The sequence below is a fragment of the Ambystoma mexicanum genome, chromosome 6p (assembly GCF_040938575.1).
Source record: "Ambystoma mexicanum isolate Mex_15411 chromosome 6p, UKY_AmexF1_1, whole genome shotgun sequence".
Taxonomy (NCBI): Eukaryota; Metazoa; Chordata; class Amphibia; order Caudata; family Ambystomatidae; genus Ambystoma; species Ambystoma mexicanum.
This window is the reverse complement of record NC_090935.1, coordinates 787,819,768-787,836,562: the sequence shown is the minus strand read 5'-3', so window position 1 is coordinate 787,836,562 and position 16,795 is coordinate 787,819,768. Positions and strand designations below refer to the sequence as shown.

The window sequence follows — 16,795 nt, the reverse complement described above, 5'->3', positions numbered from 1 at the left end:
CCCAGCTGGGCTAAAATGTGCCCTGCTGTGATCTAGGATAAGCATATCTTCTCATGAACCAGGAAAGAAGTGGGGTTCTTCCTCTATTCCTATCGACAGGGTTGATTTTGCGTTCGCACCAAAAGTTAGATGAATGGCCACCAGGGTTTTTCTCTTTGGAATGGCATTTAGCATTTACTCATTATGAACGACCCAAAATCTGCATTGTACTTGGAGATTAACTATTTTCAGTCCATGATGTGGCGGGACATAGTACACAGAGGAGAGGAGGCAGGAAAACATAGTACCAAACCATGCCACGCTTTGATGGGCAGATTTCAGTGAATCTCTGATCCCAGCATCTGTAGGGAGGCAAGAAGACCAACCTCGGTTTTTATGAAAATAAGTCCACTTTATTTATAGTGTCACAATATCCCTCAAGAATTCTCACTAGCTTTCATGGGTTCCAACTAAAACAGAATCCACTGAGTGGACATAGCATAGTTCAACACCTGGACTGTATTCAAAATTACTTGGCATTTCCCACAACAACACCTTTAAGGGGACCAGCATAATCGGATTGCTGTTATGTGCCTTCCAACTGTCATCACTTTACTAGTGAAAGTAGCATCTAAAACAAGTCAAAGCATCATATTGTACAAACACATAAAGAACAGGAACAGGAACAAGGAACAATGGATATCAGAATGCAAATTAATTCAAAGCAATGTCAGAATAGCTTCATAAGCCATAACCCATTATATCAAAGCATTTAGCTGTTCAAAGCAAAACCATGCAACCACTTATCGCTCCCCTGCTTCCAGCATCAGCCCAGATTTAGGCGAAGAAAGGGTTTTTATAAGGGCCTCAACTGTGGGAATCCCCTTCTTTCCTAATCTTCATTGGCTCTCTTCTGTCTGACACCCAAAGCTATACACCCCATATTCCTGGGTCTCTCTACCCTCTAGCCTATAGTCCCCAAGATTTAATAAATATATTCTCCAGGTGTATGCATAAATAATATTTCCGAAGTACATATATCAACAATATTCTTCAAGAATATGGTGCCTTCTTGGTTATCATGTTTTTCCTGTAGCAAGGACTCCTTATTGGTATTCTTTCTCTGCAAGCTATGTAATTCAACTGCTAAAAAACTAAACGGGACCTGCTTGGCTCAGCTGACACACTGAACAAAGCCACTTTCTATTCTAATATGAGATAGTATGAAATACACACCCTTTTCACAATTAAGATAATGCAGGCTGAATCCGCTTACCGCCTCGCTATGCTACCTAATGAGCTATATAGTGAAATAAATGCTTGCTCAGAAACACACCCTTCAGAGGCTACCTTGGCAATACATAACACAATACCTCAGATAAATGACTTGATTTCTTCCCAAAGAACAGAGTATGAAGTAACTGACACCTGGTTCAACTCAAGTAATAAGTAGCTGTATAAACTATAGTAGCATTGTAGGTGGGATCCAACAGAAAAGCTGCCCAAAATCAGAGGGGAGGAAAAAGCTTGGCACAAAGCCCCAGAAATAACACCAACACAGGGTGATCCAAAAATGTGCGTGGAAGAAAAATTCTGTTGTCCACCAATGCCATTAAAACATGAGACAGAAAGCAACAGATGACATATCATGGACAGAAAAATAATAGATGCATTCTTTACCTCACGCATGGGTACATCTCCAGGCCTCAGAGAGATCAAATGATGCCATAAACTGGGTAATTGTAGTAGCTGATACAGAGGGAAGATCTTGCCCTGTCCAGAACAATCTAAATCCAAGTCGGGGATAATACTGAAATGACCCCCCCATATAACCTCAGCGTCCACCTAGATACTGCAATTTAAAAGGAGGGATAATCAACATTGGGGCATTATGTATTAAGCAACACAACCTTAATTCCAATTAAATAACATCTAATATTAACATACGTGACAAGCTTTTCTCTTTTTGAATCTCTTTTTTATTCAAGTTTTCACAGTAAAAGCGTACAACAACCACTGTCATATATAACCTCCCCACCGCCCTTACCCTCCGCCAATGCCCCAACAAAAGGGTGCTATTACATGTAGCCAGATTATTCAGTTGCAAACAAAGTAGTGAACCAAGAACATGAGAACAGAATTGTATGAGCTGACAAGGTGACCACTGTCTTGACAGGTGATGGCTAGAATCTGACCACAGAGGCAATAGTACCGCAATTGTGAATAGGTCCCCAGTTGCACCTCCTGCCTGATTATTCATAGTCAATCACTTGCCCCATTTCATGACACAGTGAGGTCTTCGTCCCTGAGAATATACGACCTGAGGGGGACCCAATAGTCAATTGGTTGTGTGCCATGGGAAAGAGAAGAGGAATACATTGTTTCCCGGTTTTCACATATTTTCAGCATGTGGATCCATTCTTTCACTGCAGGTGGTTTCGTTCTTATCCACGTTTTAGCTATTAATGCTTTAGCAACCACAGAGGCCATAAACAAAAGTTTCCTTTCTGTTTTAATAGGGGCGTCGAAGAATGCTAGCTGCCAGGCCACAGCAGAATCACACGGGCAGCACAGGACCATCTTATCCATAGTTCCGGACACACCCTCCCAAAAGGACTGTATATTATGACAAGCCCACACCATGTGAAAGAAATCAGCTGAACCACAGTTACACTGGGGCAAGTAGCCAACCTCTCGGGATAGTATGTATGCAATTGCGCAGGAGAATAGTAGGATTGGTGAAGAAACTTAAACTGTATCAGGCGGAACCTGGAATTTAAGGCTACCTTCTGAGTAATTTTACAAATCATCAGCCATTGGGCCTCCGGTATAGGCATATCTAGCACCCTGTCCCATCTGGCCTTAAACATTACACAGGGGGTAGGGTGGGTAGATTTGATAATCTTTTACAGTGCAGAGACTGCACCAGTCAGACTAGGAGGGTTGGTCACGAACTGGGCCAGTGGGCAAGGAGGTGGTGTCAACAGGAATTCAGCCCAGTGTGCCCATAATGTTTCCCGAAGTCTGTAATAGAGCAACATGGAAACTGCATTCCGGGAACCCCTACATTTTAGGACCTCTGACTGAATTAACTTTTCTAGACTACATCACCCAAGGAGTGAACATCTAGTTTTTATTAGCTGGGTTCTGAAAATCCCTTCCGAAGTGAGGGGGATCCCATGAACAGAGTACAATGCAAAGTCGGTATGGTAACTGCCTCCTGTGCCGGCCCCAGAGATTGCCTGAACCCACACCCATCAGGTCACATGAATAGGCTGTAGCTCCCCCTTGGGTATTCGTCTGTGTATTCCCCATAGCATACCTTTCAGATCATCTGGGTGGGCTACCGCCCTTTACTATCACCCTTTGAGTTTAGGCGAGAGTACGACTGGGCCTGCCACCCTCTGCACATTTTGTCGCAAGGACCGGGTCTCCCATATATTTGGCCTCCTTATGTGCTGTCTCCGAATGCGCGAGGAGCTTATCAGCTAACATCTTTTCAACCTGTGGTTCTCTACCCAAAGTCTGTTTATGTTCTAGTCCTTTAATTTCACCTTCAAAGTGACGCAGTGTCGTCCTTAAGGATTTAAGGGCGCCTCCCTCTCTAGAGATGCAGCAACCTCTTATGAACACCTTAAAGGCCTCCAAACCGTTCTGCAGTCAGGGAACGAATCAACATTGGCATGCAAGTATTCAAGAATGTCCTCCCGGATTCTGATCCAGAATACTTCATCTTCCAGGGCTTTGGGGCCGAAGCGCCAGCGTGGGGGTGTGTTGTGTCTCATTAGGGATAGAAATAACAGGATAACATTCTAGGTAACATTCTGGTTAGTTGTTTTGTGCCAGCAAGGGGAACAGTCAACATAATGTAATCTATCCTGGAAGCACTGCCATGAGCCCCCGAGAAAAACACGAACTCCTTTGTATCAGGATGTATATGTCTCTATAAATCTACCAGCCCAATGGATTCAGCAATATCGCCCCAAGTAGTGGACACCTTCGGCAACATTGTGTTGTCGTTGATCGATCCAGGTCTAAGGACATTGCAAAATGGAAGTTCCCCGCCCATACCACTTCATATATGAGAAATCTATGTATCATGGCAGCACAGTTCTGAAGAAATTCAGGTGAATCGCTGTTGGGAGCAAATATATGAATGAACAAAATCTTCATCCCAAAACATTCACACGCAAGGAAAATGTAGCGCACCTCCTCATCACAAGTGTTGTCATGTAAACAAAACTTCAAGGACTGGTGTATATATTGCAACCCGGCTGGACTGGGACGGGAAGGAATATCCATACCGATGCACCCCCCAGCCCCTGGCCACCAGGAGCAAACCATCCCCGGGCAAGTGCATCTCCTGTAAACACAGAATTTTGACCTTGCGCATTTTAGCATCATAAATTACCAAACAAAATTTCTTTTGGTTGGTTACCCCCTTAATATTCCAGGACATCACATTAAGGGATTCACCTCACGCGACGACAAGAATATAGGACTAGCAACAAGGTGCACCAGCCTAACCAGTACATCCCAAAATTATTCCTCGCTGGAAGGCCAACACACCCACATACCATGTTATTCTGCAACATAAAGCTATGATCATGTAAGCACCTTAAACAAAAACACAAACTTTATCAAACCCCCCTGCCCCACCCACGCCAGAAACACCAGCATACTGGCATATTTCCCACCGAAACTGAACCAAGCCACATAAGGAACAAGACGCAGTGGCTGCGCCGACTGGGTACTGGCCGTGGCCGCAACAGCTCGGATGGCCAGCAACAGAACACAGTATCATTCTTTCAAGGAGCTGATTGGACCCTATACGGGTCTACAGTTGCAACGGAAAGTGTGGAGCACTATCGGAGCAATAGTGGGGCGAAAGAGCATCTATCCCTGATGAGAATGTTACTGCACACATCCATGTTCCCCAGAGAAAAAGGAACAGCATTGCAGAAGAGAGAAGAGAGAAGAGATATGTCAGTCAGCAGTTAGGGGTCTGCCTGGTCCCCTGCCCGTCCCGGTAGTTCAGAAACAAAATGATCAGCAGCTGAAGGATTTGTGAAAAACCAGGTCTTTCCATTGTGAACAACACGTAGCTTAGTCAGAAACAACATGACATATAGAAGATTTTTCTTCCTGAATTTCTTCTTAATAGCCTGAAACAATTTCCTTTGCTCTTGCACCTATGGGCTGAAATCAGGGAAAAGTCTGATGACAGAGGAGCCGTACCGCTACTCGCCCTTGTCTCTTGCAGCCCTGAGAAGGGTGTCCCTGTCTTTATAGTTGAGTATCCTTGCGATGATGGGTATATCCGGTGCTTCAGGAGGCGGCTTAGGGGCGAGGGAGCAGTCCGGCCTCTCGGCCAAGAACATGCTGGATACCGGGGGGTGCTGAAGTCGGTCAGAAGATTTTCCACCAACACTTTGATGATGTCAATGTGGGTAGATTCAAGGACCCGCACTATGCAGATGTTGTTCCTGTGCGATCTCCCATCTAGATCATCATTTTTCGCTTCACCGATTGTTGGAGAACGATCACCTCCCTTTGCAGAGAAGCCACCCTGTCCTCATTATCGCCAATACATTGCTCAGCTTCAGTCATACGATCACACAATTTATCAATTTGGATGGCTGAGGTTTCCACATTGCATGTTAACATGTCCATTTTAGAACCAAGATTGTCTGTGCTATTTTTCAGTGTTAATAGAGTTTGATTCAGGGTATTGACATCAATCGCGGATGAGGACAAGGCAGTGGCAGGTAGTGGGAGGACTGGTCCTGGCGTGTAAATTCATCCATTTTTGCTTTCTTCTTGTTATTCCCCATATTGTTGTACAGCAAGCCCACAGCAGGAGGTGATAGATAGCTGGGGGCAACAAGTCAGAGAGACCTCCAGCAGAAGTGTGCTGAGACCAGGTCAAGCCCCACAGGATCAGTGCCCGTCCCAGCACCACCCAACACAGTGCAGAATCAGGCTACAGCACAGACAGCCTCCAAGAGACAGATGGCAAGCATCTGGAAACTCACACCAGGGGAGAAGGAGCCAGGATAATGCAGCTGAGATCCCTCTGCCTGCCATGGAGAATGTAATTAAATAGGGGACACAGTTCCAGCACGCTCCGCACGAGCCCGGGAAGCACCCAGTGAAGACATCAGAGCGTGTGCTAACATCATGCTCTCCTCAAAGAGCAGTCAACACATTGGTGGTAAGGAGCGTATGTGTCGGCTCCCCTGCGCGGAGCCGGCGCAGGACTGCGGGCCGACACCAGACCACGAGGGAGGGGGCCAGTACCTTGCGCAAGTGGGCGCCCGGCCTCCGTGGCACCACAAAGTTCAGCCGACCTAGGAGAGGGGCCCACGGCCCACGCAGCGCTGGGACACGGGCACAGCGGGAGGAGCAGTGTGACGGTGATTGTTGTCCCTCACTATCTGGCCGTGTCCAACCCAAGCCGCTGCACCGCCACCAAGCGGGCCACTGGCTATACGAAGGCTGGGGAAGTGCTGCCAAACTCACGGGGTCTCCGACAGCACGATGCTGACACATACTCACATGCCTCTGAGGATTTTCGCCAGCCCCTGCCCCACTGGCACGCGCACCTCGCCCGATCTTCCCAGGCGCACAGAAGGTGTTCCCCTGTTCCAACAGGTGACCATTATCAACGCGGTTGAAGCGTCAGGCAGGCCCTGGTGGAGACAACAATGCTGAGTGACCGCAAAGAGTCGTTTCGTAAGGCAGTGCTGGGGTCCAGGCGAAACGGCGTTATATTATCTCTCCACTGCTGATGTCCATATCCTTATAAAACCACTAAAGAGGATGATGTTGTAGGATATTTGTTGCCGCTGGAACGGAGGTCTCTCAGGCAACGGCCATCTTGTGGCCGTGCAACAGCGCCCCGCCTGACAAGTTTTCTGATAATGCTTCATCACATTGGAATGGGAGAGAGTGTAGTATAAGAGTTAGGACCCTAGTGGGTTGGGACGAGTAGCTTGTGAAATATTTATACCTTCCCTGAAGATGAGAAAAACATTAACACACTGAAGAAGGAGCATGCTTTTCTTGTAGCAAGTCGATCAAAATAGGTGGTCCATTCCCGAGCTTTAATTGGTTTGTTAATGCCCCAGATATTCCAGGTCATAAACAATATTGCAAGCATTTCACCAGTATTAATCATTGTAGTCTAAAGAAAAAGCATATAAGGAGAAAATGTTTGAAAGCATCTGCAATGAAGAAATGTAAACATGCCATTAACATTGCTGAATGTGATTAACGAGCACCGCGTCCAGATGCATTGCCAACCCCAAAACGGCAATGAATTCCCAACAGAACTACAAAACAATAGAATGCCTTGGGGGCGACTGCAATCTGAACATCAACTCCAAAGAGCTACAGAAATCCAGCAAAAGATGCAAAGTGTATCTGCACCGGAATTTCATAATGCAGAAATGTTCTGTGCATAATGAAGCCTGAAAAAACAAGGTTAGAGGCGTACATGTACCGACATCTAGTCATCATTATTTGAAGGTGATAAAGAAGTAGGATTTAAGACTTTAGGAGCGTGAACAGATGGTTGAGAGCCTGGGGTTGGTAGGGGGAGTTTGTCTTCAATGGAGGAGAAAACATCTGGAGAGCAAGTGGAGAAGTGGAAACTGCCCTTATTCTTAATACGTAATTTAACAGGAAACAACATTGCATAAGCCACTTGACAATCATGGAGAATTTGCTTCACTACTGTGAAAACATGTTCGCCAACACTGCACCGTTGTTTGAAAAGCAGGGTATATGAAATTCCAATTTGCTTCAAAGTGGAGTTCACTACGCACCCTATCTATTCTCAAGACAAGATCCCTGTCCATGTAGTTCAGGAAGCAGGAGACGATAGGTCAGGGGATGGGGGAAGTGGGAGGGGTACCAGGCTTAGATTATAGTGAACGGTGTACCCTTTCAACCACAAATTGTAATGAAAAACCAGGCTTATCAAACACTTTTTGCAATAGGTCTGCGACAAAATATTCCAAGGGGTCTTTCACAACATTCCCTGCCACACTGGTGATGAGAATATTATTTTGTCAGGACCTGGATTCCAAGCCATCACATTTCTGTTTGATGGTATGAAGATCTCTCCTCAGATTCGTTGACGATGTTACCCTCAGCAACACCAATTCTGTCCTCATCCTCTGTGATGCAAGAGCATTCCTTTTCCAGCTTAGGCCGAAGGGAACTGACGTTTGCAGCTAGTGCATACAGTTTCATATTTCTAGAGGCATATCCCTGCTGCATGCTCAATAACAAAGCTGAGCTCTGATTCAGGAGCAAGCAAGAAAGAAGAATCCACCACTGGAGCAGAAGCAGCAGACACGTCAGGGGAACCCTTGTATGAGATTTTTGTGAATGACTCCATTATACCTTTTTGCTTGCCAGCACCCTATATCATAATAAGCAGTTTAAATCGGCCAACAGGGTTGGGGTTTGGACACATGGGTAATGTTCAGGGGAGAAAAGACCGAAGATTATTTCGAAAAAATAATTTTCTGTCTTTTCTCCCTCAATCGTTTTCGCTTCGGGCATTGAACCCCGAATCGAGATCAAGCCGGTACATCAGATTGAAGTGTGTGGGGATCCCACAATAAGGACAAAATAAAAAGGAAGACCTCTGGATGTTCTCAGGCAGACCAGAAATGTGACAGCCCATAGAGCCACGACTACCCCTGCAAGATATTGCAGGGCTCGCTCTAAGGGCCTAATCCCGTACCGCTGTCTGACATCACCTCTTCCTGTTCTGAATATGCCACTATTCAACTACTCCCTCCTACTCCTCTCACTGTTCTGGCTCTCCAACAACCCCCTGGACCTCGCAAACGCCTTCTTCCCTAATCTGAATCTTCTCCTTGAGTCACACCCTAACAACATGCCCATTTTCATGCTGGTGGACTTTAACCGTCCCAAACCCTCTGCAGTCACCTGCCTTGAACATAACACCCTCCTATCAGGCCACTCCCTCTACTCCATCCATGATCAGTCTATCCACTCTGGTGGGAACTCTCTTGACCATGTATTTCTCTTTAATTCATTCTCCTCTTCTGACCTCTCCATTGACCCGCTTCCCTGTTCACATTAAAATCTCAGTCCCTCCACCATGTAGTCCTTCAATGGTTAAATGGAAATTGCCCCTTACTTTGATCATGTGAGGGCCTCGCTCCTCCCTCTACCCTATTCATGCCTCTTTCATTGACTATGGCTTTTCTGACTTTCACTATGCACTCGTGACAATTCGATTTGACCAATTCTGTCCTGCTTGCACATTCACACCTTCTTGTTCCCCTCTCAGGGCTGGATCACCTCCAAAAATCAGACTCTCAAATGTGACTGGGCATCTGCAACAAATAACCACGCTAATGCGTCTGATAGTCCAGGGATGTTTATTAGACTTAATAGAGCAGTTGGAATGGCTGTAAGTTCCTAAAAAGGGATCTTTGTAGACTACAAGGCACTTGGGGGGTCTTGGCGTTAGGGCAGTCCCTCTCTCTATACTTCCCTGGTCTTTCCCACCTCCTGAAATCAGGTGTCTGTAACAGAAGGCTAGTATTTAGTGCCAAGTGACCCCCTACTGTCTCTTGTTCTTTTTAAGACTAAGTGTGGCTTCCCTAAAGTATTGGCTACCTGACTCCCTAGGGACCTTCTAACTCTCCCTCTCCTAGCTTCGCTTAGTTTTCTTAGGGAATTAGGGATGGTGCCTCCTTCCTTCCTAAGTCATTCTTTCTCTCTCGCACACGCACAATCTCTTCTGGCCACTGCAGAACAAGCTGTTCTCCTACCACCACTCTGTTATCCCTTGCGTCTCGCAATCCACCTTCCTACCTCCACTATTTGATGTTACCTTTCCACCTGCTACTCAATTCCTTCACTGTCGCTACCTCCTACTACCTTCATTATTATGCTCTCCTTCCTCTTATGCTACCTCTTGCCCCCATTATGCCTCAGCTGCTAATCACACTTTTCTGCTCCTACTCCAATACTACTTCCCACCACTACCACCACCACTACCTACCTCCTTTTACTACTACTACTACCCCCACCCCTTTACTACTGCTGCTCCCTCTCTCCTTTCATTACCACTCTCTACTTCCACCACCTATCACTACCACTTCTCACAAATACTTCACAGGCCCAGCTCTCTGATAGTTTCTGCACTTCTGTTGCGCTCTCTTCCTCTGGTCTCTTGGACATCCTCTTCCACCTCCTGTCCTCACCCAATGAACCCACACTCAACCATGCACACACACCTTCTTAAATACACCCCCCCTCCTCCCAGGATTGGTTACTTACCCTGTTCTGTGACTTGCCTATCTCCAGGGTAAGGGCTGGGGAGGCTTCTTAGGGGATTGTATGCATCGCCCTTTTCTCAGGTAGTTGGACTGTGTTTCTGGTTTGGAGCCTGTAATGGCTCACGTGATCCAGTTGCTATTTTAGGCCTCTCTGGAGGTCTTTGTCAATTTCAATCCCTGGTAGTTTAGTGGATTGTTTTAATATGCCCAATCTCTGGTGGTTTAGTGGGTTGTGCTATTTCTGTGTCGTCTCCATTTCTGGACACCATGTTTATTTGAAGAGTCTCTGCAGCTTACCTTCTTGCAGCCAGAGTTGTGCCGCTCATTGCACCCATCTGTGCTGCACAGTATGCTGTGGTGCAGCTCCTGCCTCGGCCGTTCTCCCCTGCTCCGGCATTCGCGGTTTGTGCGACAAGCCAGCTGTGGCCTTTGCACATAATTAGGAGCGTGGAGGGGCCTTCTCAAATTCACTTGAGCACCCAGGTTGCTGTTGGGGTTCGTGCTTCCTATCCCTCCTGACAGGGCCGTACCTGCGGCCCTGTTGCACAAAGAAAACATGTACTGTGAACTTGGTGCAAATTAGAGACACCCTACAAAAATTCCCTTGCTGCCCTCACCTCGCACTGGATTCTGCAAAATACTCCTACTTCACAAATTTTATATTCTTCCTTTGCAATCATTCCTGCAAACTTTCATCTACCTTCCCAAGCTTTGCTCCGACCTCCCAGGCCAAAATACATTGCATCCTCCCTTGCTGCTAATAACTTGGCTAACAACTTTTCCTCTAAATTCTGTGCCACTTTTATAGCAGACCTCTTTCCCTCCCTAACCCTCTTTCTATCCACCACCTCTCGCCTACCTCTACTACTATCGACAGCTTCTCTCATACCTCGTCTATTGAATTAGCACACATCCTTCTCAGTGCCAATCAATCTTCCGCTCCTATTGATATTTTTGTCACCCAAATGGTCAAAGACTTAGGGCTTCACTACAAGTGTGGCGGTGCATGAAGAAAGTAGTGATAATTCTATTACGGCCACTTTTCCAGCATCGCCAAACTACAAGTTTGGTGGTGGGTTGGCTGGATTTACCAACAGCTCTTAGCTGCCGGTAATTCTGGCACCCGACCACCAAAAAGTCCCAGTATTACTGGTGCCAGTTAGACCAGCAATTCCCCATAAGGAGTCCTATGGCCCCCATGGAATGGGAAATTACATAGACTTACCAGCACCTGTTATTTGACGGGATATTCCGGCAAACCAGGGGTCGGTAACGGTATTACCGTTTGGTGGTATCCCACCGGATTTACTGGCGGGATACCACCAAACTTGTAATGAGGGCCTTCATCTCAATCGCCTACCCTTATCTCTCGGAGCTCTTTAACCCCTGTCTCTCTCCTCTGGACTCTTCCCTGCCCCCTGCAAATCTACAACTATCTTAATTGAATGAATGAATTACATTTAATTTAATTAGTCTTTTATAACACACTTCAAACCGGGGACCAGCCTCTAAGCGTGGGACCGGGATTCAAATATGTGTTGCTCTGCATTGTCTTGCTTCCAAGACAAACATGTTGCCCCTGAACTCTCCTCCCGGCCCACCTATTGAAGAAACCCTCTGCTGCCTCAAACGTCCCAGAAAATGATCGCCCCGTTTCTACATGTCTGCTTCTGGTCATGTTCTGTAAGGAACAATGCGTCCCCTTTGAGCTGCCGAGTGCCCAGGAATCCCCTCTGGACTCCTGGTGTATCCACAGCGCTTTCCACTCACACAGCGTGGCTTCTCTTCTATGCTGTCGAACTTCTCTGCCTCGCCACACCGGTTGCGTCTCCAGCATTCGCTTGTCTCTCCGGGAGATCCAACGTCTTCCCCTGTGCTTCTGCTCACAACTCTGTTGCCATTTTTAAAGCTCCCGCGTACCTGTGCTTTTCCCAAACAACAAGTACGTTCAATGAGCTTGAGGCTCTCGTTGCTTTGCATTGATTCTTTTATCCTCCTCGTCCCTGTACTTAGGTGGTTATGGGAATCGAAGTCCATGGATGTTACATGATGCATAATATTTGAGGAGTTTCTTTTAAGGATTTCATATGACAAATCTGTTTTTCTTGAAGGGAAATCGGAAACAAAAAAAGGTTCTCTTGGATCCTGTATCCCTTGGGCCACGGATGGGAGATTGGCACAAAGAATGTTGGAAAAAAGTTTTCAGCACCTTTCCTGAATGGGGCAACAGAGACATGAGAACAGGCCCATCAGGGTAATGTGCATAAGGGGGGTTTTAATATAAGTAAATAGTGTATAACGTGCCTCATCCAATGGAGCTATGCCATTTCTCTCCTTCCATGTGATCTTCCCTCATGTAGCCACCCCTAGGGTCAGGATTAGGTAGCGACTGCCTTTTCCTGGCCACATGGGAGGAGGTCACCGCAGGGGAATCTGTGATGACTCCACTGGATTCGTCGCAGAACCCAAAGTCTATGCTCAAATTACTTAGAGTAATGTTACCTGCTATTGTGGGGGATTGAAATGGGACTTAATTAATGTTCAGTTGATAATGGCTATGACTGTGGTGGCTGTCAGTTGTAAATTTCTGTGTCTCGTGTAAGGTGATACATTTTAGAAGGGCATAGTTTAATAAGTGAGAAGTAGTCATAGAACAGACAGGAACGTGAGCGATGAGTGGAGTATTTGTTATATTCGTTTTTGGCTTTGATAAGCACTAGCGTGTATTTTATTAGTCTTTGTCAGTGGGTCGCATGTGGGTTTCCCGGTATTATAGTTAGTTTAAGGGGTGTTTTCCATGTAGCGAGTTTGAGGCAACTAGTTTTACAGTTGGAAGGAGTCTGGGATTGGTTTTGTTTTGAGACTAGCAGAATAACCAGATTGTAGCTGTTTTTTGTTGGTCATGTGATCTTTCTGGATGTATGTTTTTACTTTGCCTGCATTCACTTCTCCATACATTCACTTTGACACTTTAACTTCTCTATACCTTTACTTCCTCCGTCTTTCACTTTCTACCCCATATTCTTTCCCCTGCCTCCCCTTGACTTCCAACCCCAACCTTAAGTTAACCTTAACCAAAACCATTTCCAACTTCACAGCGTGAAAGTTGGTTTGAGGCTGAGGATGGGCAGTCATTGCAAGAGGAAAGCAGTGAAGATGTATCGCTATTGGAAGGTGTGAAAGAGTAGGGGAAAGAGTAGGGGAGGGATAGAAATGGTTAAGAATTTGGTCACTTTCCACCATGCGTGGGTAGGATGAACTAGAACGAGGTGGGCAGATTTCTGAATGATTGATGCTTGAGAGCTGGAAAATTGAACCAGTGCGTGGGTAATCCATGTCACTGGCCGAGCAGGAAAGGGAATCCTAAAAATTGGGTAAACAGAACACCATATCCAGTGTATTACCTTGGTTGTGGGTGGGTCTTATAACAATTTGCTGGATCCCTATGATAACTATGCAGATGTTTGTAAGAAAGTTGACTACATGGCATGAGAATGGTTGATCGGGCCATAGTTTAAGATCAACAACAATAGTCTGTCATAATCCAGGCTGGGTTGAACTAGTATAAATATTGTTTAATTGTTTGGAAGTGGAAAGTTCAGATATCTACACTATGAAACATTTCTACATGCACCATTATGTCAGTGTCAATGTTGAGCAAACCAAGAACGACTTATTCTTTCTGATCTTTGTTATACTACTGTAATCTAATTTGTAGGTGAAGTCTGTGAATATAGCTGATGGGCTGATTGAAGACAATTTTGCAGTTAGTGTCAAGATGAGCACCTACCTTGTGGCCTTTATTGTTTCGGATTTTAAATCTGTCAGCAAGATGTCCAGGAGTGGTGTTAAGGTAAGTCTGAATGTTATTCACACTGAACTGGCATTATGTGAAATAAATTGTCATTTATCAGGATGAATTGTCATGTATTCAGTGTGTTTTGGTGTGGTTTGGCAGCAACTGTAATTCGTGTATTAAACATTTTCCCACCTCGAAAGAGAAAACACAGCTGCCTGCCTTAAATAATATCCTCAGATGCATTTTTCTTTGTTGCGTTGAATCGGTCAGTAATACACAGTACATAACCCCATGTGAATGAACCTGTTTATCTGATCGACTTGCTTGTCTGCCTCATACTTGTATATCAACACCAATAATTCCTTTTGTTTCATTAGGGTATAGCCGATTTCATAATGCATGTAAATTTGCATTTCAGGAATCTTTATTTTATTGCAAATCTTATTTCTCCACATAATACTAATACTTAAGATCGCTTTTTCACTATATTCATCAGTGAAACACAGACAAGTGCATATGCTTTGAATGTATTTTTGACATATTTGACAAATTTGCGTGTAATTTGCATGTTGTTCATTGTGCATGTGTTCTGCTTGTAAAGTATGAAAGAGCTCTCAACTATAGACAGTGGGGTCGATAGCCTCATTTATAATAGCCTGTCCCCCCAACCCCCGAGAACTACAGCACAAAGAATAAGGCTGTGTCCCAAAGAAATGTACTCTTGCTGTCACATTGTCACTGATATATGTGAGGGTTCAGTAATGTAAGGCTCACAACTGAATTTAGTTTTCGAGGGGGTTGGGTCCTCCGACGTATTTCATATCTATGGCAGATAATCACCACAGCTGTGCTGCTTCTCAAACTTTTTCCTGTGTCGATGACGTCAATGCGCCGTCATTGAGGACCTCGTCCGACGTCATTCGATGTGATAAGTAGGACGCACGACGCCCGTAGCCTCAGTTCCATGTTTTCCGCGAACGTGTTGCTTCGTGAATCTCGGTTACGCCTCGACTCTTTGGAGTTCTGTTCTTCTCGGTTCTTCGAACCTGTTCGTTTTTGTGCGAAAATCCTTCGTAAGAAGATGTCTTCTACTTCGTCTTCGACCCCGCGTCCTGGCTTCAAGAACTGTGGGGAGTGTGGGTCCAAGATGTCGGTGACGGACTCGCACGACGCCTGCCTCTGGTGCCTCGGGGAGGCCCACGACACGGACGACTATATCGACTGCCAGTCGCTCAAGTCCAAAGCCTTACGGGAACGGTAGGTCGGGTGTCCAAGCCCCGAAAGTCGAAGTCTGCGGGGCTTTCGACGGATGATTCGAGAGGTGACTCTCCGCGTCGTCGTCGGAAGTCTTGTGGGTCTCCTTCTAGGAGTCGGTCTCGCCACTCCTCGGCCTCTTCGAGGCATTCTCGGAAGCGCCGACAGCGGTCGACTTCCAGGTCCTCTTCTGAGGACTCTGCCCGGCACGTCGCTTACCCCACCAGCCGTGCGACGCCGGAGGAATGGGCTTCCTTCGGGAAGAAAATGCTGGCGATTCTCGAGTCGCAGGGTACTAAGCCGTCCGCGCCCCCGAGTGGGGTCGGCCGTGAGAGGTCGAGAGACACCGCTCGCAAGAGTGGTCGGCGCGAGTCACGGGAGAGGTCCCGTTCGGACAAGGGGACTCGTTCTCAACGTACCCGTTCCAAGTCCCGGTCCTCGACGCGTTCGAGAGCGTGTGCCCCTGTGATGTCTTCGAGGAAGACATCGACGCCTGAGGCGTCAAGGGCGTCGACAGGCTTTCTCGAGGCTCCGGCTCCGAGGAAGTCGTCGAAGCCGTCGACGCCCAGGTCGTCGAAGGACACGCTCGGAGCTCCGGCTTCAAGGACTGTGTCGACGCCGTCAATGCTGGTGGCGCTGCATCTGACGTCGACGCCGATTTACTTGACGTCGACGCCGATCCTCTCGGGGCCGATGCCTGTTCTCTCGACGCCGGCGCCGATTCACTCGACGCCCTCGATGCCTTTCGAGGCCGGGGTGTCGGAGGTACCCCGTGGCATGGGGGAACCCCCTAGAAAGGCTCTGGTTAAGAGCAAGCACTCTCGGGTGCCTTCTTTTCGCCACCTGGAATATATTTCGGAGGTGGATGAGGATTCTGATGGCCTGGTTCCTAGTCAGGTTCCAGATGAGATGGTCTCGGGCCATAGCCAATTTGACGATTTGAGGCAGTCACTGCATGATGCCAATGGACTGGACACCTCTCCGGAGGTGGAGTTTTGTAGGCCTGAGCCTGGTTTTCATGCCTATTCCTCGTACCGGCGCCTTATGGCTAGGGTCTCTGAGTACTTGGGATGGTCTGCTCCCCCAGGGGAGTTTGTGCAGGATGATCTCACGGACATCCTTGATGTTGGTCCCCCAACTGACCCGGTACTGCCGTTTCATATGGCTCTACAGAGAAGGGTGGCGGCGGCTTGGACTGCTCCGGAGAGTCTCCCGGCGGTAGGCAGGTCCTTGTCGCGAAAATACCGTCCAGCCAGTAGCGACCCCTGCTACTTGACCAGGCACCCCACTCCGGAGAGTTTGGTGGTGCAGGCGGCCACGGCCACGGCAAAGCAGGCGTCGTACCCTACCATCCCTCCTGATAGGGACGACAAACGTTTTGACGGCTGGGCGAAGAAAGTGTTTTCTTCTGAGGGTATGGCACTTCAGGCGG

At 47.0% G+C, this 16,795-nt stretch overlaps 1 protein-coding gene across 8 annotated transcripts in view; it reads left to right on the top strand.

Moving 5' to 3' along the window:
- Window positions 1-16,795, top strand: part of ERAP1 (endoplasmic reticulum aminopeptidase 1) — a 1,074,730-nt gene that overhangs the window by 192,319 nt on the left and 865,616 nt on the right. For all 8 annotated transcript variants that reach the window (XM_069627669.1, XM_069627672.1, XM_069627670.1 and 5 more), the window contains one exon: window positions 14,029-14,163. In XM_069627669.1, coding sequence (XP_069483770.1) covers window positions 14,029-14,163 — 135 coding nt within the window. The remainder of the gene's footprint in view (window positions 1-14,028; window positions 14,164-16,795) is intronic.